The following is a 27,072-nucleotide window of genomic DNA, read 5'->3' as shown; positions in this document are numbered from 1 at the left end:
GGTTACACTTGACGCTGCATAACAGACAGGAGCGCCTGCGATGGTGTACTCAGCGACGAACCTGGGTACACGAATGGCAAACCGTCATTTTTTCGGATGAATCCAGGTTCTGTTTACAGCATCATGATGGTCACATCCGTGTTTGGCGACATCGCGCATTGGAAGCGTGTATTCGTCATCGCCATACTGGCGTATGGCCCGGCGTAATGGTATGGGGTGCCATTGGTTACACGTCTCTGTCACCTCTTGTTCCCATTGACGGCATTTTTAACAGTGGACGTTACATTTCAGATGTGTTACGACCCGTGCCCTACCCTTCATTCGATCCCTGCGAAACCCTTCTCTCACCAATAGAAAACGTCTGGTCAATGGTGGCCGAGCAACTGGCTCTTCACAATACGCCAGTCAGTACTATTGATGAACTGTGGTATCGTGTTGAATCTGCATGAGCAGCGGTACCTGTACAAAGCTCTGTTTGACTCAATGCGCGGGCGTATCAGGGCCGTTATTACGGCCAGAGGTGATTGTTCTAGGTACTGATTTCTCAGGATCTATGCACCCAAATTGCGTGAAAGTGTAGTCACATATCACTTCTAGTGTAATATATTTGTCCAATGAGTACCCGTTTATCATCTGCATTTCTACTTGGTGTAGCAATTTTAATGGCAATATTGTATCTAGCTGAAACGTTTGGTGGAAAGACGAAAGGAGCTTTCCTCTCAAATTAATGATTATATGTACAGCAGTACTGAAACAAAATGATAGAAATGACTAAGTAATATGATGTAAACTTCGTCTTTCTCTCTCTTTCACTATTCTGGATTTTGACATTTCCCTTGGGTTCTTTGAACCAACGCTGACGAGTTGCTGTATACATACAGCACATAAATTATATTCTTTTCAAAAAGAAAATCCACATATAATGCACAGTTTTCCCTTTTGGTTGTAACAGTTCCAATGGCTGTTCTCAATACATAGCCTGTAAAATAAATTCTAATTAAACAAGGTGTATAAAGTCAACATGATTCTCCTAGAAGAAAGGCAACATTTGCATACTAAGACTCTAACTGTCCGATGGAAAATCTTTCCAACCGTGCCAGCAGGCTATCTAATTTAACTGCTGCAGGAGTTCCTCTCACTCGATTTCTCGGATCTCAAAGAACTAACTTACCGAAACTTCGCGGTCGACGTCAGAGGAAGCGACACGGCAGAGATGCGTCGCGGGTTCCCTTCGTTTCGTGTTTCCTTACTGTATTCCGCCTCACGGTTTGAAACTCTTGACTTAATTGCTCTGTCAGCTATGTTTGTGCTGCACAGTTTTGCGAGTCATTATAAATTATTGTGTTCATCTCCACTGAGAGTGAGTTTTGTTAAAAGGTTCATAAGTATACAATTTATAAGTATTTTATCCAGTTTACGTAGAATGGTGAAACTTCTACGACTACGTGTTTTTCAAGAAGAGCATTACATCTCTCATCTTGGACGAAGATACTGCGTCTCCCTAACCTGGGAGCTGTTGCTCCGATGTGGTACTGGTTGTCTAAACATGAATGTATACAGAAAGCATCATGGAGAGAAGTAGGTCTATCTTTTCATCAGAATTTTGTACGATCACGACTGCAAGCCTGAAAAGGTAGTTTCTTTTACATCTAAAGTCAGTATTCTTGACCATGGTATAATTGAGCTATTTGTGTAACGTGTGCTACACATAACTCATTTAAATCTTTTAAAAGATGCTCCCGAGACATTGAGATGTCGTCTATAATGTTTTTGTACGTTCTGTGGTTGACCGTTGGGTCGAGGCTGTAGCATATCTTTTTCACAACTTGTGAACTGCGGACAGCACTCTGCAAGTTGTCTAAACTGCAGACAGAGCTGAACTGGGGAAACGTGGACTGCGCACAGAGGGTTCGTCCACCAGTTAATGTTACCCGGGAGACACTATGAGGAGGCTGGTTGACTGTCTCCCATCGAAATTACAACTAAAACTCAACAAACACATCATTAAGAAGCAGCAAATTGTCAAAACAAATCTTTCGGTCACTACTTCTTCACTTCGGGTTTTTTCTTTCTTCCTTTTTTTTCGAAACTGCGTCGATCTATGACTTCTTTCCTGAAATCTTCCATCTACTCCCACAGTGCTTCCATCTCATTAGTGTTTTTGACCGTTTGCACTCCTGATTTTCATGTAACCTCGTATGTTACTGCTTGCCGCTTAACCAGAATCTCCCTAAAACGGAAGGCAGAAGGATCGGCAGAATAAAACGAGCCTTTCGGTTTAAGACGAAAAACTTGAAAACGATAGGTGGTACGGTTGCCGGAGGGCGAAGTTCGGCCCAGATACTTGGCACAAACAATGATTCGGCTATATACAGGGTGAGTCACGCACGTTTTAAGACTCAATACCCCTCTTGTTTCGTGAACGGTTACACATATCGAAACATGGTTTACGGCAAAGGTTAGAGATTCGAAAGTACGTATTTTTTTGTTTGGTTAATGTTTTTAGCGCTGACATTAACGGTGATATTGAAGTAAGTACATTTTTAAAGTAGAACTGTATACGTTTTATAACTGCTGTTGATGGCTCTTCAGAAGACAATTTCAGTGATATAACCTTTATTGAAGTTGACAAAAAAACCTGCAGTAAAAAATTTGAGAAATATCCTCTAATTTGAGAGCACGATGGCCAGAATCGGCATTAGCGGTGCAAACATCCCAAGCAGAGCTTCCATGCTGCGCTCTGTTAGCATGTTGTCTGTCTACTTGTCTGCACCACAGGCTGCTCATTTCTGCTTCAATACTCGTTGCGTACAGACATGTACACCAATGAGAAGTTGGATATACTACTTTAAATTTGTGAGAGTAAAAGAAATGCGGCAAAAACAGTACAGCGGTATAGGAGTATCTATCCAGATCGCCAACGTCCGACGCGGCCGGTAATTGCACGAATTATTAAGACGTTAGTGCGAACAGGCTGCCTGAACGTCAAAAAGGAGATAAGAAAGAGGTCTGTGACTGACAGAGAAGACGAAGAAGCTATTCAGGACACGTTAATGAATCTGCAAAGTGGTTCGAGACATATTGCCAAGGAATATGGAATCATCCAGACGAGTGTCGTTCGCATCGTATATCGACAGAATTTCTATTCGTCTCATCTGTTATTACATCAGGAACAATACCGTGATTTCGAACGTCGTACAGAATTTTGTCGATTTACTAACGACGCTAATGTAAATTTTTCATATATGCATGCGGTTCCGTTAAAGGAAACGTATTTACTTAAATATCTTCATTGATACTAGCGCTAGAAACATTAACCGAACAAAATATCTTAGAGTGTTTTTCTTTTCAGTGATTTGCTCCACATTATACATTTTATTGAGTACAAGTACATCTCAGCGTACCATCCTCCTACGCCCTGTGAAGCCTAAACTTAGCCGGCCGCGGTGGTATCGCGGTTCTAGGCGCGCAGTCCGGAACCGTGCGACTGCTACGGTCGCAGGTTCGAATCTTGCCTCGGGCATGGATGTTTGTGATGTCCTTAGATTAGTAAGGTTTAAGTAGTTTTTTTAAGCCTAAACTTAAATCCGTCCATTAGAAACAGTCGATGTGATCTTTCACTGACCGTGAAATCTGTGGTCACTTCCATTACTGTCTGAATAGAAGAAAATGTGAAACATCTGAATGAGTAGTTTAGTAATAAGTTGCGGTAAGTAACTTTCATAATATAAATTACTTTAAGTTATTTAGATATTATTTTTTAGAAGTAGATATCAGTGTTAATGTCAGTATTTGTATTTTCACTTACCCACTGTTAACAGGAAAACGGTGCACCCGATAAACTGTTTCTTGGAACGCGACCGGCGGTGTGTTTTACACGTGGTTTGTGGTTCTGTGGTGGCGCTTCCCGCAGAGGCACGGTACTTCCTGCGTCCAGAGACTGGGCGGCACTAACCCTGTATCTGCCTCTAGCGGTCGCTGCTGTACTCTTCATTGCCAACTTCTGTGGCTGAATCGATTGCCTTCTTTGTGGCATCTATGGGCGATAATACCACATACAAGAGATGATGAAGCGGGAAACTGAAACATCTAAATGAGTAACGAGTAAATAATAGTGAACAAAAGTGAGTGGATGAGAAGTACGACCAGTTTCTCGAATGTGAGGAAATGAATGCCAGCAGTTCACAAGTTTCAACAGTTAGAGTCGAGGGGCGATTATCGGATTATCGGTAAGTCGATAAGCCGGCTCGGTCTGCTGTTCACATGGCAACAAGTGAGGTGGATTCCGTTGTAACGCAGTTCACAGGCTATCCGTTTCCCCGTAAACAATGTTATCATTTTCTGTTTTTTCGTAGAATGGCGATGGTACGAGGTGAACAATATTAATATGTTGTAGTTGGCAGCCATGGTTGCATTTAAACGTGTCAATGACCCTTACTGCCTTGCTGTCGCTGTGCCGGTTAAGTTGTAGTTCAGAGCCTCCTTGTCAGCATACCACTAAGACTTCCGTAAACGCAGAAGGATTCGTCTGTACGAGCTGCCCTTGTGCAAATCTTCGGCCTCTCAGCCTCGTTCCAGTCACTTTCGGTCAGCCCTGAGTCCTTCGAAGGGAAGACATCGCTTTTCAATGGTAGTCGTAGTCGCATCCTTAACCAACTGGTCGGCTTCTTCGCCCTCCACAATCCCAGGATAGCCCTTGATCAGCACAAATGAGACCTCAATCGATTCGGTACAAATCCGATACTACAGAAACTATTTAGTATGTGAGGTAACATCTCCCCACTTCCCTTTGTCTTTACCAATTGAAGTAAGTGCTTACATGCCCGTGTCGTTAGCCGAGCGGTCGAACGCACTGCTTTCCGGAGTGGGAAGGAGCGCCTGGTCTCCAGCACGAATTCGCCAGGCTGACTTGTGTCGAGGTCCGGTGAGCCGGCCAGTCTGTGGATGGTTTTTAGATGGTTTTCCATCTGCCTTGGTGAATGCGGGCTGGTTCCCTTTATTCAGCTTCAGTATCTCGGCGATTGCTGCCCAAACAAGTTCACCACGTACGCATACACCACCATTACTCTACCGCGAAAACATAGGTGTTACACTCATCTGGTGTGAGATGTCCCCTGGGGGGAGGGTGCACAAAGGGGGCCGAACCGCACAAGAATTCTGGGTTCGGTGTAGGGCGGCGGACGGTTGAAGTGGAGTGGACTGCGGTAGTCGTCGTGGGGTTATGGACCACTGCGGTTGGAGCGGGGACCGAGCCTCTCCGTCGTTTTTAGGTGCCCGATTAACATACAATACATACAAATACTTACATCCCACTGAGCGAGTCCCTAAGTATGATGATGTGCTCATGCCGTAAGTTAGCCGTCTCCCAGTGGCTAGAGTTCACTCGTGGAAATTGATGCCTCTTCCGGTAGACTAAATGGTTCACTCGATGGAGCCCTGGTATACATACACGTGGCATTGGGCCAATGCTCGAAATGCTGTTGTTGATAACTGGGTTTTCAGTGTTATGCATATTACTGTGTTTGTCTAGCACATGGTTGATCTGTTTATATCTTGATCGGAGGAGACTACCAATCCCGTTCTACGAATTAGGTATTGGTTTCTGGCCAGTGATGAAAATGTCTCCACAAGTGTGGTGTCTATTTATGTATCCACTAACGGTCGGCGTAGAATTACACTTTGAGATTGCAGATTTCATTTCTCAGCACAACCCCTAAACGCTGTGTATATTTCAGAATAAATTTTCTGCTGAGCTATTGTCTATGTAGTCTTCCAGTGTCTCGACTACCATTTCGTTCGTTGGGGTGGATTCAAGGGCTCCTACGCATAATCGTAGACCTTTGTCGAGCCGTACAACGTACTGGCGTTATTTAGGCGAGGTCGTAGCAGTGAACGCTATTTATGTAAAGTTATTATGTGATTCGTACTGTGACGTCTCCTGGAAATCCCTATGAAAATTAAACTAAACCTATACCAGACGTGTAAATGTGAAGTGTAAGGAAAGTACAAAACTGAGTGCAATTCTGTCGATAAGAACCGTAGCTAATACGACGGTTAATTATAAAACTTACAACTCGTTAATATGATACATTTGGGTTAAAAATGTTAAGAAAATATGTATTGTAATATCAGAAAATAGCTATACAACGCAAAGACATTTTTTGTAACCGTGGAAATCCTATGTCATTAACGTTAAAAAGATTTGGTTCAAAGATCTAATCCTACTTTTGTCTCTGTTGTTGAAGAATTAAGTAGCTTTGCTGTTCAGACGCACTAAGAATTTGATGTACGTATTTTCTGTTACAACATATGGTAAAAAGTTAATTTCTCCTGTTCTTATCCGAAAGGTCCTCCTATCTGTCGAAATATTTAAGTGAAAATAATTATTTAAAGTGAGTCGTGTGGAAGATATCCATCTCGCTTTCTTTTGTCGTAACTGCAATGGGCGACCATGAGGCGGAATTTAATTAAAATATTAAATATTAGGCGTCACCCTCAAGTTAACATAATAAATAATTAATATTTTCAAAATGATATTTTCACTCTGCAGCGAAGTGTGCCTTTCGCGGGTAAGTGCTCTACCTTCTGAGCTACCGAAGCATGACTGACGCCCGGTACTCACAGCTTTACTTTTGCCAGTATCCCGTCTCCTACCTTCCAAACTTTACAGAAGATCTCCCGCGAAAGGCAAAGGTCCCGAGTTCGAGTCTCGGTCGGGCACACAGTTTTAATCTGGCAGGAAGTTTCATAACAGCACACACTCCGCTCCAGAGTGAAAATCTCGTTCTGAAAACATCCCTCAGGCTGTGGCTAAGCCATGTCTTCGTAGTATCCTTTCTTTCAGGAGTGCTAGTTCTGCAAGGTTCGCAGGAGAGCTTCTGTAAAGTTTGGAAGGTAGCAGAGGAGATACTGGCAGAAGTACAGCTGTGAGTACCGGGCGTGAGTCGTGCTTCAGTAGCTCAGATGGTATTTTTGCGGAATTGAGTTGATCAATTTAATGGCAGTAGGCAAAAAGGCTTAGTTTGCTTCACCATCTACATGGGTTTGCAATTACATTGCTTTCTTTCATGTAAATGCTTAATAAAACTGAAGCCATTCTGACATAAATGAAATTATTTATCGTGAGTACAAATCCTTACGCCTCTCTCCTCGCAACAATTAATTTATCGGGCAATAACAGTAATAATTTAATGCTACTTCTGATTATCTTTGAGCTAGCCGCGAGTTTGGATGACGTAATTAAACCATTGCAAGCGAAACAGCACTCATTTTTACTAATATGTAAATATTTTGGCCTGCGTATCAACTTTCTTTATCGTCGGCTTATATGTCAGGCACATTTATGAGCGTGCAGAATATACGAGATGCCAACAGTTATCAGTTATCCTTTACCTTTTTCCAAACAATCCCGACCAGATCCTACATTACATTCAAAACAGTTTAATACCAATGAAGAGAGAGAGAGAGAGAGAGAGAGAGAGAGAGAGAGAGATACGATTTAATACCCCACGTGTTTGCCGGCGTGGACGAAGTATATTTCAGAGTGATATCAAATTTATCTTTGATACGGGCTGTGTTGAGGGACCGTAGAAATTTATGCTAGTAAGTAAGTTCATGGAGCACATTGAAGGGTCCTTCCAGGGGTAAAAGCTTGCGCACTCAAGTTTAAATCGCGGTCGCGCTACAGTCTTTAACAGCGTTGAGTCCGCGGACTGTTCAAAGATAAGTGGCGTTGACTGGAGAGAGCAACACACTGTTACGCTCATATCATACACCAGCATTAACTATGCGGATGGTTTAAGGGTTCTGTGCCAACGTCTCTGACGGTTCCGGGTTTTCCAACTCCGTAGGTAGTGTACTTAATTGGGTGGCAGGCTTCTGAGTGAGAGGGTCGTTGCTAGGACGCTCGCTACTCGGGACAGGCTTGGTCTTTTCTGGGATTCGTGCTTCCGCGTGCAAGGGCGGGAATTAACTGTACACTTGATTTAGACATCCGTCCTCGTTTAATTCGTCGCTGTCAATTTTGGAAACTAATTTGAATTTGATAGTTTATCACTCGTTAACCCGCTTTCAATGTTCAACATAACGTACGGCAAAATGTTACTAATTTCATTGCTTTTCAAACCACATGGTGACTTGAGAGCTCAAGGTGTTTCGTTTCATCTGAATAAAGAGGATAACATTCATATAAATTTCAGGAAATATGAATGTTATTTTAGGTGGCAATGTAAGTGATACGTATTTGATTCAGTTTGGAGAATTTTGTATTTTTATTTTAATTCTGTAAAACCAAGGCCTTCAAACGGTTAGAGGACTTCGTGTTTTCTGTATTATCCGTGATTCACATATGTGGCTTTTTGAATATGCAACTTAAGTGCGAATAGATATCATCAAGTTTGGTTAGAGATACCCTAATTCCTGATTGCTCTATTCTAGGGGAGCTATCTGTGATCGTGATGAGCAAGTGGGCATTCAGTTGAAAGTATTTTGAGAACGAATTTTTCAGACCGGAACCACGAACCTGCTACGGTCGCAGGTTCGAATCCTGCCACTGGCAAGGATGTGCGCGATGTCCTTAGGTTAGTTAGGTTTAAATAGTTCTATGTCTAGGGCACTGATAACCCCAGATGTTAAGTCCCACAGTGCCTAGAGCCATTTGAAATTTGAACGAATTTTCGCAAATCTAAATGACCTGCTTTTCTTGTGTTTGCTAACCTATAACGATCTGCTCTACTCTTTTTCATCTCGTTCCGGATTTGTCTCCAGCTTCAGTGGCCTTTTTTTTTCTTTACTAAGACACCGTACGCCTGAGTATTGCACTGTCACGTCAAAACATTTTATTCAAAATATCTATTAAAAGTTTTGATAAACACGTAATCAGGACCAAGTTAGATTACTGCATGTTCACGCACTGTAAAGTGTAGAACAGGAGCACTCTGTTTATTATTTCTTATTACTGTATGGAGTGTTGGGATCGAAGTCAGAGATGACTCCAGATTGGGTCTGAACTCAACAAGCACGTTAAAATACCCAACACGTGGTTGAATAAAGCATAATAGGGCAGATACCCACATTTTCTCCAATGCAGTCACAGAACATTTAGGAGCACATTTAAATTTAATTTTCATGTTACACATGTCACCGTGAGGTGACAAAGGTCATGAGACAGTGACAAGCACGTACACAGATGGCGGTAGTATCGCGTACATAATATATAAAAGGGCAGAGCATTGGTGGAGCTGCCGTTTGTACTTAGGTGCTTCATGTGGAAAGGTTTCCGACGCTGTTGCACTCGCACGATGGCCATTAACAGATTGGAACGTGGAGTGGTAGTTGGAGCTAGAGGCATGGGACATTCCACATCGGAAATCGTTTGGGAATTCAATATTCCGAGATCCGCAATGTCAAGAGTGTGCCAAAAATACCAAATTTCAAACTTACCTCTCACCATGGACAAGACAGTGGCTGAGGGCCTTCACTTAACGACCGAGAGCAGGAGCGCCTGAGTAGGGCTGACAGTGCTGACAAGCAACTCTGCGTGAAATAATCATAGAAATCAACGTTGGACGAACGGCGGACGCGTCCGCTAGGACAGTGCTGCGAAAGGGGGCGTTAATGGGTTATGGTAGCAGACGACCAAAGTCGTTGTCTTTGTTAACAGCATGAAATCGTCTACAGCGCCTTTCCTGGGCGCGTGGCCATTACAGTTGTACCACAGACGACTGGAGAACCGTGGCCTGGTTAGGTGAGTCCCGATTTCCATCGGTAAGAGTAGATGCAGGGTTCGAGTGTGGCACAGACCTCACGGAGCCATGGACCCAGGATGTCAACATGGCACTGTCGAAGCTTGTACTGACATCATAATTGTGCTGGCATGAGATTACACAAAATGGACTGGGTCCTCTTGGCGACTAAACTGATCATTGACGCTAAATCATTATGTTGGGCTACTTGGAGACCATTTGTCACCATTCAGTGATAGACCTTTTATGGTGCAAAAGCACCACGTCACCAGGCCACATTTGGTCGGGAGTAGTTCGTAGTAAATTCTGGACAGTTCGAGTGAAATATTTGGCCACCCAGATCTCCCTACATGAATCCCATTGAACATCTATAGGACACAATCGAGTGATCATTTCATGCACAATATCTTATCCTGCACCGGCAGCACGTTGGCAATTATGGCAGCATTGTTCAATATTTCTGCAGGGTACTTCCAACGACTGGTTGATTCCTTGCCACGTCAAACTCCAATACCACACCGAGCAAAACGAGTTTCGACACGATGCTACAAGGAATCCCCCGATTTCTGTCACTTCAGTGTAATTTCCGGTGCGTTTACAAATTTATTAGGCTCAGAGGCAAATTTATCATCAAAGTGTTGCACTTTCCTTCAACGCTTGTCTGATTAGGACAAAACTTTGCATAAACTGAAGTAAAACATTTAAAAACCTCCTTACATGGCATGAATATGAAATGGTTACTATTAAGGCAATTACTCGTTTCTGTGATAGATATACAGGGTGGTCCATTGATCGTGACCGGGCCAAATATCTCACGAAATAAGCTTCAAACGAAAAAACTACGAAGAACAAGCCTTGTCTAGCTAGAAGGGGGAAACCACAGGCGCTATGGTTGGCACGCTAGATGGCACTGCCATAGGTCAAACGGATATCAACTGCGATTTTAAAAAATATGAACCCTCATTCCTCATTACATATTCATGTAGTACGTAAAGAAATATGAATGTTTTAGATGGACCACTTTTTCGCTATGTGATAGATAACACTGTAATAGTCACAAACGTGTGGCTCACAATTTTAGACGAACAGGTGTTAACAGTAAGGTTCTTTAGGTTAAATTGTAGAATGTAGGTCCATTTGAACATTTTATTTCGGTTGTTGCAGTGTGAGACATGTACCTTTGTGAACTTATCATTTCTGAGAAAGCATGCTGTTACAGTGTGATTACCTGTAAATACCACATTAATGCAATAAATGCTCAAAATAATGTCCGTCAACCTCATTGCATTAGGCAATACGTGTAACGACATTCCTCCCAACATCGAGCAGTTCGCCTTCCGCAATGTTGCATTGACAATGCGCTGACACATGTCAGGCGTTGTCGGTGGATCACGATAGCAAATATCCTTCAACTTTACCCACAGAAAGAAATGCGGGGACGTCAGATCTGGAGAACGCGCGAGCCATGGTACGGTGCTTCGATGACCAATCCACCTATCATGAAATTTGTTATTCAATACCGCTTCAACCGCACACGAGCTATGTGCCGGACATCCATCACGTTGCAAGTACATCGCCATTCTGTCATGCAGTCAAACATCTTGTAGTAACACCGGTAGAACATTACGTAAGAAATCAGCATACATTGCACCACTTAGAGTGCCATTGATGAAAATGGGGGCCAATTTCTTTCCTCCCATCATGCCGCACCATATTTAATCCGCCAAGTCGCTGATGTTCCATTTGTCACAGCCATCGTGGATTTTCCGTTGCCCAATAGTGCATATTATGCCGGTTTACGTTACCGCTGTTGGTGAATGACGCTTCGTCGCTAAATAGAACGCGTGCAACTGTAAGTAGGCTGTTTAGGTTTTCTTATTGCTAACGCCACATAGCGCTCTGTATGAAAAATCACTAGCTGTGCCGTGTGCAGTCTGTGGCTGGTTTACATTGTTGTCTACCATTGTAGTGTTGGGCAGCGGCAGCTGGATGCTAACAGCGCGTAGCGTTACACAGTTGGAGGTGAGCTGCCAGCAGTGGTGGATGTGGGGAGAGAGATGGCGGAGTTTTGAAATTTGTAAGAATTGGTGTCATGAACTGATATATATATATATATATATATATATATATATATATATATATATATATATATATATATATATATATACATATATATATATATATAACGACTATTAAGGTAAATACATTGGTTGTTCTCTATTAAAATCTTTCATTTGTTAACTATACCTATCAGTAGTTAGTGCCTTCCGTAGTTTGAATCTTTTATTTAGCTGGCAGTAGTGGTGCTCACGGTATTGCAGTAGCTTGAGTAACGAAGATTTTTGTGAGGTAAGTGATTTGTGAAACATATAGGTTAATGTTAATCAGGGCCATTCTTTCGTAGGGATTCTTGGAAGTCAGATTGCGTTGCGCTAAAAATATTGTGTGTCAGCTTAAGCACAGTCGTGTATAAATTGTTCTAAGGGGATGTTTCATATGGCGACCCTGCCAGGATACCTCACTGGAATCTTCTGATTTTTTCTTGTAGTTTGTGTAATTAATGTAGATTTTGTTTATTGCTAGCGCGTAATTGTAGAGAGAATCTCCTTTGTAGTTGTAGTCTTTCATTGTTGTACAGTACAACAGTTGTGGCATGCATGTAGAGTTGCACCAAGTATTTCGCAGCTGCGCTTGCAATTAACTAGATATTATATTGAGTGCTATGTTAATGTGTTCTCTTATTTTTTGCTCTTCAAATTGTGCTTTCATGTGTTATCGTGTGAAATATTGTGACAATAATGGCGTGTGAAAAACGTAACACTAGGCTCCAAAGTAAACTGAGAAATAATAGTGACGACGAGCGTCGCTTATCAGCACCACTGTGTAGTGAATTAACAGACATTCAAAGTAGTAATTTGGTAATTGTGCATAGGGAAACGGAGCGGGCGGCAAATAATGGTGTAGACAATGAAACAAGTAGTGAACAGGGAACAATTATCGATCGATCAGTCGCCAACAGCTCGCCTCAGGAATCCGAAATGACTGAACACAATATTGCAAATACTGTAGACTTAGGTTATGGGTCCTCACCGTTTTCTCAAATGAGTCAAGACACATTTTCTGCCTGTCAAAATGTAAATGTTGCCGGTGAAAATGCACTGCCAAAAAGCATAGAAAAACATATTCCAGACACTAATACACTATTATTGCAATTAATGCAACAAATGGAACAAAATCAGAGACAAACACAGCAAAAGCTTCAAAAGTTAGACACAATGGAACAAAATTAGAGACAAACACAGCAAAAGCTTCAAAAGTTAGATACAGTGGAACATATGCTTGAACAAACACGTGAAGATTTAACTAATGAATTACATAAAATCGAATCGAAATGTCAAAAAGTCTGTAATGACGTAAAAACACAAATTTTTGAGAATTTCCAACCTATTTTTTCGCATTACAGAATCACGAAGCAGCCATAGAAGAACTGCAAACAATTGTTCATGAAAATCATGAGACCTTGCAAGCTAAAATTGACTCAGTTGCATCTACCGATTCGGTTACGCAACTTGCAAAAACTCAAGAAAACTGAAAGGACATAGTAGATACTCTGAAAATTGGGTCAGAAAGACACATCGAGGACATTAGTTCATTATCAGAGAAAGTAGTTGAACTTTCGGATCAGCTAAATAATTTATCTACGAAGGTAGATGATAATCTGGATGAGACAAAACCGGTAGTCTTTAATGACACAGAAGAGTTCGAACAAATTAGGAAATTCAAACAAAATCAAAATCAAATTAATACGCAACACCAAAGAGAAATCCGGGAAGTACAAGATCAGCTGACACAGGTAATACATGAATTACGTATTTCAGAGGACTCTCGCACACCAATACGGGAAGAGGGGCATAAAAATACGGAACTGACACAAAATAATAACACAGGGCACTTTGGAGATTATGAAAGAAATTGGCAAAGTACACCGAATTTTGAGATGGAACCGCCGAAACGACGTAACAATGACCGACATGCGACCCGCCGACACGATGATTTTGACTATAAGCTGTTCATTACTACACGCAAATTCAAAACATTTAAGAATTCTGGCAACGACATTCATCCACAAGCGTAGCTTCATAAATTCTCTCATTGTTTCCCCCCCCCCCCCCCCAACTGGTCATTAGAGCACAGATTAGAATTGATGTGTGGCTATTTAGAGAATGAACCAGCTGTAAGAATGCGATCGGTCATTCACGATTGCCACAATGAAGGAGAATTTTACCATGCCTTCCTCTCAGCATATTGGTCTCAAGCCACACAAGACCGAGTAAAACATGGCATCATAATGATGAAAAATTTCGAACAATCTGAATTTTCAAGTCTTGTGAAATAATTTGAAGACATGTTGCACAAGAATCAGTACCTGTCAAACCCATACAGCCCGTCAGAACTCATCCGCATTTGCTTAATCAAATTGCCTGAACATTTACGACATATTATTTTGGCAGGACGTTGCAAAGACGACACTGAAGCTTTTCAGCGACTCTTACAAGAACTGGAAATTGACACTGACAATCGCGGAACGCGAAAACGGAAGCACAACAATTACAGGTCATATCCGTCGCAATTCCGCGATGAAAGAAATAATAACTGGACACGACAAGGCTATTCTCACAATACAAATCGTGACCAAAACAGACACCACCCGTATGACAACCGTTGGCAGAGTAGTAATAATTACAGGGAAAGATCACCTCTCCGCAGTAGTGACTATCACAGAGACAATCAGAGAAACAGACAATATAGGAACCAAAATAATTATTATCAAGGGAGACAGAATAACTTAAGACGCAACGGTCCAGCGCGCAGTTACGATTCAGGGAGAAATTCTCCACCACGTGACCGTCAAGAAAGAAACTATGGAATCTACCGACATGACGACAGACGATATGATCGTAACGACAGACCTGAATTGCAGCAGAACTGGCGGGATTCAAACAGAGCGCGGCCCTCTCGGCAAGGTGAATTTGTAGAAGTTAGGTCTCCTAATCCCAATAACGGCGCGCGCCAACAAAGAAACAGACAATGACTCGCACCGCAGGCAGCCACCTGCGTATGCTGACTCAGAGAAAAATAACAAGAGACACTAACCTTGAGAAAAGATGTAGTATTCCTTACCGACATATAAAACATGATAATTGCTTTTCAGTTGACAGTCTGCGTACTAGGAAGAGTAAAGGTTTACACCACATTTCACATGTAAAACCGTTTATTGAAAGAATATCTGCTTTTTAACTTTGTCTTTGCCATAAAACATTTCACTTCACATTTCTAGTATGCTTTGTCACACTGAGAAACTGTTAACATGCAACAATGTTTGAAGTTTACTATCCAGTCTAGAACTTAGATAACTTATTTAGACAGTATTTACGAGTGCATTGTTATAGTGAACAGACATCACAGTGTTATTGCGTGTGTACATTCTTGCTTGTTAGTTGCACGATTACGTAACGACTATAAGGCTGACATACTTAGAACAGTTACCAGTACTGCTAATGAGATTTTTTGGTTTACTTGAAGATACATTCTTTATTTGAAGTACATTCGGTGAGAATAAAGATGACTTAGCATTTGGTTTCTCTGATAGCTACACGATTATATCACGACGCTTCTAATATGTTGCGCGACTTACATTGTTGCTTTTGCGGTATATCTGTTTTATATCTACACAGTTTTTCTGAATTCTTCTGGAAAGGAAAACATGTTTTAGTAGTAACTTAGTGGTATAGCTACAATGAGACAGCCTTTATCGTAGCACAACAATACGTTACATTATAGCACTTTCTTGATCACGGTAAGGTACGTAATAACTACGATATTTATACGGAAAGCATTTCACTTTCGTTTATGATGAGGTAAGTACATTGACTTCAGCAGAACTTTGCTTACAGAGGACGATAGATACGACAGTTCCACAGAACTATCTTACAGCAAAACGCACATTTAGCTCTACAGGGCACGCATTTGAGTGATTAATTTGGTACTTAAACCATTTATTTTTCAAGATTGTTGAATTACAAAGAAAGTTTTTCGTGATACATTTCATTCTATTGCTGTAATCTGTAACACCTGAGGATATAATTACATTAATCCTCAGGGGGGTACACACCTACTTTGTGTACCATGTGTCTGGCAAGCACAAGGAGCCCTAGCTGATATGGTATTTGCTTATACAATTTTACACATCGGTACCATATTTCTCTAACACATAAATTACACAGAGATCTGATTATTTAACTGAGAGAGACAAACATTTTTTTTACTACGTCAGTGACAGATGTTTACGCAATTACACAGCTGGATAACTTCACACTTATGAAATTATATTTTGTCTGTACTTTGTGAACTCTTCATATTTTTTCAGAACCATTGTGATACTATGAGAGCTTTTAACGATGTATTTGGTATGGGATCGTGATTTTTAAAGTACGTTTGAGGCAGATGACACTTTTGACATCTAGCAGAGAATTTTTTAGGTTTTGAAATTATTGGAGGAAGGTACGACGATTTTGAGAGTTGACTGAGGTGTTATTATTACGATGACTATATGTATTATGCTGCTGAGGTATGTTTATGATCAATAAGTTGATGCTATATGAGTAATTTGATTATGCTACGTATTTATTATGACGAAATATTGAAGAAGTGTCTACTAATATGTATATGTATAATAAGGTAAGCAATAATGAGTAGTGGTTAGGGACTCTGGTTTGTGAAAAAGGATGTTGGAAACCGAGAATCGTACTTTAAGAGTTATGAAATGTGTGTATATGGACACTATTCTATTTATAGGATTTTATTTTCTACACATTTGTAACGCAAATTCTCAACCTGTGAAAATATTTTTATATGAGACTGTCACTGTAGCGGAAACTGCTGTCGTAAATATTTTGGTATAAAAGGTAAGTGACCGTGACGTAATGCCTTGTGAGCGTCCAGGTATGCCAACCGCCTTGAGAAAAAGTCATTAGTGTGTCCCTTTCAGAGGCACAGGTGGAAAAAAAAGAGGCCACTATCCTCGCTATTGACATACCTCTGTAGAAAGCATCGCAAAAACGACACGCTCATTACTTGGAAAGACACTTTCTCACATCTGCACTCCTCATAATGACAAGCGTCTTTCTACGAGAGTTTAGAGAATTTGTACTAACTTATGAAATGTCACATGACTATTGAATGATATTTTTATTCTTCGCCTTTCACAGTTGCTTGTTTTATTTGATATCTGTTTTCCAGCTGTGTTACAGCTTTGGTTTTATAAAATAAAATTAAATGCATTTGCTAATGTGAACACATTCTGTCAACAGATCTATTAAATAATTATTTCATGATCCACATTCTTCGAAAAAGGAGCTCTTGGAATGGAAAGAGCAATAAGAAGCGACTAATAACAGTAACTGTATATATATATTTCTTTTCAAGTAGTTGGTAATTTGTTGTAGCATTAGTTTTTGTGGTGCACCACTTTAATTGCATAGACATTAAGATGTGAATAGACATTGTCCTTATCTGCATTCTTGTCTTTAGTGTAACATTTTTTCTGCTTGAGCTTTGTCATGTTTAGGTATAAGTTATAGCATTTTCTGCGGCTATTTGCCATTCATAGTGCTACTGAATGTCACTTTGTATTACTGGGTTAAGCCAACTTTATTACTGATTTATTTTTCTTGTTTGCTGCGCATTGCCTTATGTTAGTTGTAATATTGCTGCCTCTTTTTGCCAATTTCCATTTTTTATCATTGCTTTTTGTGTAAATTGTTTTGTGCTGCTGCATTGCCTCGTCCCTTAGTTAAGCATCTCAGCTCAGTAGATTTAAGTTAGCTTAAAAGGGGGTAACATATATAAGAGAATGAGTTGCGATGAATTTGAAGAAATGTACTGAGAGGTTATATGAGAAAAGTACAGAAAGCAGGTATAGATAGGACTTTTTGGAAATAGTGAAGAACGAAGGGAGATCTCCGAGAAGTAAAGAAAGTTTTGTTTGCAAAATACTGCAGTAAAACAAACCCTGCCCTTTCCTTGTGTTATCCCAATATGTGTTTGTGTACCCTTGTGTATTTATGTTCTTCCTGTCTTTATATGTTCATCTGATAAGACATATGTTGTAGAATTTTCTAATATTCAGCTACATTCCCTATGATGAGGAATACTGTTATCTTCAAATATAATTTGCATTAATAATATGTCGTTTTCTTTGTAAATATGTTTCGAATTATTTATTCTGTTTTGTTCTAATGCTCAAGTGTGAACTTGATGTTTCAAAAGTTATTCTGATCTTTTATGTATGTACTTATGTCGTAATTTTTGTAACACTGATGTATTTGCCATTTCGATTCTTTTGTAAAGCCTGTACTACTGCAAATGTTATGTATATTGAGTTATGTTCTTTAAAGATGTATTTTGTACCTTTGTTATTGTATTCTTATGTTATAAAATTGTAATTGACACCAGTTCATCAAATTAAGTAACTTGTAAATTACATTTCACTGCACACGTTTCTGTTGGTCATAGTAAATGGACAATGTGTGAGAAGTAGGGACTGATAGTGTTTGCACGTGTGTTAATAATTCAGTAAGGGACTGGATAACAGCATTGCTGGTTGTAAGGACATTTCAAAAACAATTTTTATGAGTGCACAAGTGGTGGTTATGGACTTGCTATATTATCCGCAAGACTCTTCAATGGTGTTGTGCACCTGCACAGTCAAACAGATGGCTGCTGGCCATCTCTACAAGGACTACAGTGGGTCTACACCTTTGACGACCCACCGATACCATTATTTCTACAAGGACTGCAGTGGCTCTGCACCTCTGGTGGCCCACCAATACCGTAAACTCTACCAGGACTACAATGGGTCTACTCTGTGACGACCTACCTACCAATATTCTTGAAAACTTCGACTGACTCTGCTGTGGGTTTGCTCTGTTGTGGCCCATTACCTGTTTGCATGTCAAGAGTCAGCACTGTCTTTCGTTGGAAGGACAACACAACTTCTTCAAGACTGCTTAGAAATCCACTACTTCCAAGTGCAATTTCTTTTATTGCTCAGACTTTGAAAAAAACACTGCAATCTTACTGTGATGACGATCAGGACTGTCTTTATGGACTGTGAGAGACTTTTAGCTTCTGACCAACATTGTATCAATAAGTGTGTGAATTTGATATCTTTGTTATAGTAATTATGAAAATTTTTATCAAATCATTATTGGCCACTGCCCAAAACAATTTGTAAAATTTTTTTGTGGGGAGCATGGGGGCTATGTAAGTAGGCTGTTTAGGTTTTCCTATTGGTAACGCCACATAGCGCTCTGTATGAAAAATCACTGGCTGTGACGTGTGCAGTCTGTGGTTGGTTTGCATTGTTGTCTGCCATTGTAGTGTTGGGCAGCGGCAGCTGGATGCTAACAGCGCGTAGCGTTGCGCAGTTGGAGGTGAGCCGCCAGCAGTGGTGGACGTGGGGAGAGAGATGGCGGAGTTTTGAAATTTGTAAGAATTGGTGTCATGAACTGATATATATATATATATATATATATATATATATATATATATATATATATATATATATATATACTCCTGGAAATGGAAAAAAGAACACATTGACACCGGTGTGTCAGACCCACCATACTTGCTCCGGACACTGCGAGAGGGCTGTACAAGCAATGATCACACGCACGGCACAGCGGACACACCAGGAACCGCGGTGTTGGCCGTCCAATGGCGCTAGCTGCGCAGCATTTGTGCACCGCAGCCGTCAGTGTCAGCCAGTTTGATGTGGCATACGGAGCTCCATCGCAGTCTTTAACACTGGTAGCATGCCGCGACAGCGTGGACGTGAACCGTATGTGCAGTTGACGGACTTTGAGCGAGGGCGTATAGTGGGCATGCGGGAGGCCGGGCGGACATACCGCCGAATTGCTCAACACGTGGGGCGTGAGGTCTCCACAGTACATCGATGTGGTCGCCAGTGGTCGGCGGAAGGTGCACGTGCCCGTCGACCTGGGACCGGACCGCAGCGACGCACGGATACACGCCAAGACCGTAGGATCCAACGCAGTGCCGTACGGGACCGCGCCGCCACTTCCCAGCAAATTAGGGACACTGTTGCTCCTGGGGTATCGGCGAGGACCATTCGCAACCGTCTCCATGAAGCTGGGCTACGGTCTCGCACACCGTTAGGCCGTCTTCCGCTCACGCCCCAACATCGTGCAGCCCGCCTCCAGTGGTGTCGCGACAGGCGTGAATGGAGGGACGAATGGAGACGTCTCGTCTTCATCGATGAGAGTCGCTTCTGCCTCGGTGCCAATGATGGTCGTATGCGTGTTTGGCGCCGTGAGGGTGAGCGCCACAATCAGGACTGCATACGACCGAGGCACACAGAGCCAACACCCTGCATCATGGTGTGGGGAGCGATCTCCTACACTGGCCGTACACCTCTGGTGATCGTCGAGGGGACACTGAATAGTGCACGGTACATCCAAACCGTCATCGAACCCATCGTTCTACCATTCCTAGACCGGCAAGGGAACTTGCTGTTCCAACAGGACAATGCACGTCCGCATGTATCCCGTGCCACCCAACGTGCTCTAGAAGGTGTAAGTCAACTACCCTGGCCAGCAAGATCTACGGATCTGTCCCCAACTGAGCATGTTTGGGTCTGGATGAAGCGTCGTCTCACGCGGTCTGCACGTCCAGCACGAACGCTGGTCCAACTGAGGCGCCAGGTGGAAATGGCATGGCAAGCCGTTCCACAGGACTACATCCAGCATCTCTAAGATCGTCTCCATGGGAGAATAGCAGCCTGCATTGCTGCGAAAGGTGGATACACACTGTACTAGTGCCGACATTGTGCATGCTCTGTTGCCTGTGTCTATGTGCCTGTGGTTCTGTCAGTATGATCATGTGATGTATCTGACCCCAGGAATGTGTCAATAAAGTTTCCCCTTCCTGGGACAATGAATTCACGGTGTTCTTATTTCAATTTCCAGGAGTGTATATATATATTACGTCTATTAAAGTAAATACATTGGTTGTTCTCTATTGAAATCTTTCATTTGCTAACTATACCTATCAGTAGTTAGTGCCTTCCGTAGTTTGAATCTTTTATTTAGCTGGCAGTAGTGGCGCTCGCTGTATTGCAGTAGCTTGAGTAACGAAGATTTTTGTGAGGTAAGTGATTTGTGAAACTTATAGGTTAATGTTAATCAGGGCCATTCTTTCGTAGGGATTTTTGGAAGTCAGATTGCGTTGCGCTAAAAATATTGTGTGTCAGCTTAAGCACAGTCTTGTATAAATTGTTGTAAGGGGACGTTTCAGAAAAAATCTGTCATCGTCCCGTAATTTCTCTTGTGCCCAGTGGCAGAACTGTACACGACGTTCAAAGTCGTCACTGTGCAATTCTTGGCGCATAGAAATATGGTACAGGTGCAACCGATGTTGATGAAGCATTCTCAACCGATGTTTTTGAGATTCCCGAATCTCGCGCAATTTGTCTGCTACTGATGTGCGGATTAGCCGCGATAGCAGCTAAAACACCTACTTGGGCATCATCATTTGTTGCAGGTCGGGGTTGACGTTTCACATGTGGCTGAACACTTTCTGTTAATAACGTAACTATCCGGTGAACGGTTCGCACACTTGGATGATGTCGTCCAGGATACCGAGCAGCATACATAGCACACGTCCGTTGGGCATTTTGATCAATGGTTCAAATGGCTCTGAGCACTCTGGGACTCAACTGCTGTGGTTATTAGTCCCCTAGAACTTAGAACTACTTAAACCTAACTAACCTAAGGACATCACACACATCCATGCCCGAGGCAGGATTCGAACCTGCGACCGTAGCAGTCGCACGGTTCCGGACTGCGCGCCTAGAACCGCGAGACCACCGCGGCCGGCGGCATTTTGATCACAATAGCCATACATCAACACGATATCGACCTTTTCCGCTATTGGTAAACTGTCCATTTTAACACGGGTAATGTATCACGAAGAAAACACCGTCCGCACTGTCGTAATGTTCCGTGATACCACGTGCTTATACGTTTGTGACTACTACGCGCCATATATCACAAAGCGAATAAAGTGGTAAAACACTCATATTCCTTTACGTACTACATGGAAATGTAATAAAAATGGCCGGCCAGTGTTGACGAGCGGTTCTAGGCGCTGCAGTCGGGAATCGCGCCACCACTACGGTCACAGGTTCGAATCCTGCCTCCTGCATGGATGTGTGTGATGTCCTTAAGTTAGTTAGGTTTTTAGTAGTTCTAAGTTCTAGGGGACTGATGATCTCAGATGTTAAGTCCCATAGTGCCCAGAGCCCTTAAACCATTAATAAAAAATAGACGTTCCTATTTTAAAAAACGCAGTTGATATCCGTTTGAACTACGGCAGCGCCATCTAGCGGGGCAACAACAGCCCCATCTGGTTTCCTCCTTAAAGCTAGGCGTGTTTCGATCTTTTTTGTTTTTTCGTTTGATGTTTATTTCGTAAGATATTTGGCCCGGTCACTATCAATGGACCACCCTCTATACGGTGTACATTAATTAACAGAAATTAATGCAATATAACTACGCTGAGTACACCGGTTCACATGGAGACTACGTCTTCCCTCAGCACTCCGAGCTTTTTACTCTCATGTTAGCTTTAAATACTTTCTAATAAACGCACACGAAGAGGAAAACCTGCGTTATTCTCTTAGCTGGGGCCAGGTCGTCTCTGAATGGCTTCTAAAGCGGACGGAGTGAAGGCGCTGCCGCCAGGGCCACTTTGGCTTCAGCCTGGCGGCGGGCGCATCGCCGCGGAGAGGCAAGTGCGCCCTCGGGCGAGACGCCGAGCCGGCAGCGGCGCCGCCCCCGCGCCTCCCAGTAGGAAGCGGAGGCTTAATAAAAGCGCCGCCGGCCCGCCGGGTAACGAGGAGTAGCGGACGAGGCCGGCCGTCCGCCCCGGGCTGCGAGGCGAGCGCAAACCAGTGTTTACTTGCGCCGGAGCAGGCAGCTACCGGAAGACGGGAGGACAGCCACCCGTCTCCAGGGCAGCAGCGCCCGGGGATTCCCCGCGCGCTGTCGCAGCAGCGCGGCCAGCCGTCCTACTGGGACACGCACTGCGTCACGCTTAACTGCTGGTATATATCATAGTTACGACCTCTGTAGCAGAAGTTGCATTTCCACTAAGTGCTTAAAGTACTTCGACGGTGACGAGTTAGAAACAGTATTTTCTGCAAGCGTTGTTACAGTCTGCCTCTCCTCTTTAAAGCCGAAATCAGGGAAGCAGTCAGTTCAGTGGTTTACACGACCTACGTGCTATATGCTCACGACCCTACAATACGAAGTAACTACACACGTCACCAGATTTTTTGCATTCATGGCACTGAAAACAGAAACTGTGTTGAGGCATCTGTGTTAATCATTTGATAAGTGTCCAGGAAAAAAATTGTGTCACCGCAAAGCCATCCGTTCCCCATTGGTAGAGTTCGACAGCACTCCTGAGCAACGTCAACATTTGGTGGGACGTAACCTATGTTCGGGTGTATGCTTCATCCGTCGTAGCATACCATCGACGAGATCATCGAACCAGACCTGGTCCACATTGTTCCAGGATTCACTGGTGGTTCTGCATAAGTCAGAGAGAGTACGTGATCATTGTTAGCGTCAGAGAATATCTCGTCTGAAATGACTTCATACTCGTTAGGCTCGATTACTACCGGAACAGGTTGGGCCGGCCGGAGTGGTCGTGCGGTTCTAGGCGCTACAGTCTGGAGCCGAGTGACCGCTACCGTCGCAGGTTCGAATCCTGCCTCGGGCATGGATGTGTGTGATGTCCTTAGGTTAGTTAGGTTTAATTAGTTCTAAGTTCTAGGTGACTGATGACCTCAGAAGTTTAGTCGCATAGTGCTCAGTGCCATTTTTGAACAGGCTGGCCACTCGATTCTGGTGATCTCGCCATGCTGAAGAGCGTGTTCACGAGAACGGCTAGTTGTCATGCTTCAAGATGCAATTAGCCTCAAGATGTTGTTGGTACGTTCTGACTGTTGGTCACAGAAACTCGTCCCTGCACCGTAGAGCCGTGAGATTGCCGTCACGAGAGACCTCTGTAATGCCATACCAGAACGTCACTCCACAAGCACCTTGTTCCGCATGTGGGGAGCAGTATGGGGGGCGTTCAGTATTATCGGGTTGTTTTCAAACAAGTTGTTTGCCGTTTTCAGGACATAAACAGATGCGAGTTTCGTCGTGAACAACACATGACGCCAATCCTGTTGAGCCCATAGCGCAAGTTTCCTGCTTATCTGTAATGGACTCCATAGTGATGTGATGTACGAAGCTGTGCTTCCCATGATCATCGTAAATTGGGATTCGCATTATGCAATAGTCTCCTAACAATTCGATGTGATATACGTAGCTTCTTCGAATACCATATTCAGTTATGGAGCGCTCAATGTTCGCTTCGCCCAAACGTCATAGTTACTCACTCCTTGGCCCTTGTAGGGCCTTAGCCTCCCGGAGAACCTCCGCCCACTCTTCTCTGTATCTGCCTTGGTTCTCCATCTTCTAACCCTGTCCTTTTCAAGTCCTCCTCCACCTTGTCTAGCTATCTGGTCCTTGGTCTGCCCCTTATACGACGTCCACCGAGTTTTCCTTTGAAAACTTTCTCTACTATGCGCCGTCCTGCACTATTCTTTTTACATGTCCCACCCAACGTAGTCTACTACTCTTTATTTCAGACACGATATCTGGTTTGTTGTACAACTCTCTGATCTCCTTATTATTTCTGATTCTCTAAAAAACCCTGTCATTCACTGGCCCGTGCATTTTCCTAATTACCTTCGTTACCCAACTCACCAACAACTCCTCATCCTTTTGCGTTATAGTCCAGGTCTCCTAACCATACATCACCACAGGTTTAACTATTATACGATACACAGTCAGATTCAGATTCCTGCTAAGGCTCCTTGCTTTAAAGAACTTTTAACTAGTGCAAAGTAGCTGCTGTTACCAGCTGCAATTCTTGCATGTGTTTCATCTCTCGTATCATAATTCTCAGTTACCAGTGACGCAAGATATTTAAAGCTCTCACAGCTTTCATATTTGTTTACGTTCAAAATCATGTTTCTTTCTCCTTCACTATATCTTTTCCTATATGTTACCATGTACTTGGTCTTTGACTGATTAACATTCAGCCCCATTTCCGCACCACATCTTTCTACTTTCTCAAGGTTTTCCTACAGGTAATGTTTCCTCCTGGATCACAAATCAATATCATCCGCAAATGCAAGCTTCAGAGTCAGAGAGTTGTTGCTTTGTGTCTTTCGCATTACACTCTCCAAGGCAACATTAAACAGAATAGTGTAGAGCACAACACCCTGCTGTAGTCTTTGGTTAACTTCAGATGCCTTTGACAAACTGCCCTCGATCTTTACTTTGCATATTGCTCTTCTCAAAGTCAATTGAACTAATGTTATCAGTTTGTTAGGGACTCATACCTCTTGCATTGCCTTCCAAAGTTGATCTCTTTTGATACTATCATAAGCTTGTTTGAAATCAATGAACAGCTGGTGGACATCGATGTTATAACATTTTTCGAGGGTCGGTCTAATAGTGCAAATCTGATCTGTAGAGGATCTATTAGTTCTGAAACCACACTCCCCTAATACTCATCTACGTATGTTCTTAACCGCCCAGCCACGACTTTTCCTAATACTTTATATACTATAGAGAGCAGTGGGATACCTCTATAATTCCTGCAGTCTGCTTTGTCATGTTTCTGATGTATTGGGCAGAGTACTGTTGTAGTCCACTGTTTTGGCATGTTTTCTTTCCGCTATATTTTCACTCTAATCTCATGCTAAGCACTTACTAGTTTTCTCCACCATATTTTATCATTTCTACTGTAATACTGTCTTCTCCAGGAGCTTTAATGTTTATAAGAGTCTTAATTCTAAATGTAACTTCTTCCAGTGCGGGTTGTGCTACTGATCCCTGGTGCTTTTCACCTCTGTTTACTTACTGCTCCATCTCGTATGTCATGCCGGTATCAACCTCACCTTCTTTTTCCAATTCTACGTTCAGTAATTCACTAAAATACTCCACCCATCCGTCTAAAATCTGGTCTTTTCCTTTTATCAGACTTACCTTCTTATCTTTACAGAAAACTACTCTGGGTTGGAATCCCTTCCTTATATCTTTAACCCTCCTATAGAATTTCCTTGTTTCTTGAGCAGTATTTCTCTCTTCTAAGTCATCAAGCCACCGTTTTTCAAATAGTCTCTTTTTTCTCCTACATTACTTATCTGCTTCACTTCTGTTCTCCTGGTAGTCTTTTATAGTACCTCTAGTTCTCCTCTACAGCATTCTTTTTCTTGCATCATTTCTTTCTTTAATCTTCCTCCTACAGTCTTCATCAAATAAGCTCGAGGTTCTTGATTGATTCTTTCTGCCCAGTACAGTTTCAGCTGCCTCATTTATTTTTCCTTTAACCGTTTTCCAGCATTCTTCAATATCCTCTCCTGCCCGCTCTTCAGCTTCTGTAAGTCTATATGTGAAGACAGTTTTTTGCCGTTGTATTGTATTTTAATCATTTCTTAACATGGTATCATCAAACCTTGGCATGACAGCTTTCTTGGTCTGTCTATAATTGGCTGTCCTCTGACTGCATTTGATTCTTAAGAAATAATGATCACTATCCCCAGCTGCACCACGACAGCTATCCATCTCTAATATATATGAAACATGTCGTCTATTTATGACTATGTGATCAATCTGATTTTTTGTGATCCCGTCTGGGGAACTCAATGTAACTTCCCTTACATTCTTCCTTTGCATCTATGTGCTTTTAATAATAATGTTATTGCCCATGACAAAATCAATGAGTCTGATATCATTATCTGTAGAAACTTCATGCAGACTCTCCTTAGCAGGTGTTTTCCTGCATGCGATTTCTTTTCCTACTTGTGCATTGAAGTCCCCCATAATCACCTTAACATCATGCTTTGCCACTCTTGTTATTTCCTGCTCCAGTTGCTCATAGAATATATCGTCGTAGGTATCGATTATACTGTGCAGGTATCGAACGTGGATTCTTTGAGCGGTGTAAGTTCTGAACACCACTAGTCATTCGGAACCGATTCCATGTCCGCACCATGTCACTTTGACTCGAGTGTACTCTTCAAGTAACTTCCCTGATTGACATGCCTTCAAAGCCTAACGTGATGATGCCAACCAAATTATTTGTTGCGATTTCCGTGGATTTATGGATGTTCACTGTGCTC

At 42.4% G+C, this 27,072-nt stretch overlaps 1 protein-coding gene across 1 annotated transcript in view; it reads left to right on the top strand.

The window, feature by feature from the left end:
• LOC126286995 (myosin heavy chain IB-like) overlaps positions 1-22,942 on the top strand; it is an 85,656-nt gene extending 62,714 nt beyond the window's left edge. Inside the window, exon 2 of the mRNA XM_049984887.1 lies at positions 22,568-22,942. Coding sequence (XP_049840844.1) covers positions 22,568-22,942 — 375 coding nt within the window. The remainder of the gene's footprint in view (positions 1-22,567) is intronic.
• The last annotated feature ends 4,130 nt before the right edge of the window (positions 22,943-27,072 follow it).

Source organism: Schistocerca gregaria, chromosome 1 (genome assembly GCF_023897955.1).
Source record: "Schistocerca gregaria isolate iqSchGreg1 chromosome 1, iqSchGreg1.2, whole genome shotgun sequence".
NCBI classification, from domain to species: Eukaryota; Metazoa; Arthropoda; class Insecta; order Orthoptera; family Acrididae; genus Schistocerca; species Schistocerca gregaria.
Note: the sequence above shows the minus strand (reverse complement) of the source record. Positions and strands in the feature narration are given on the sequence as shown.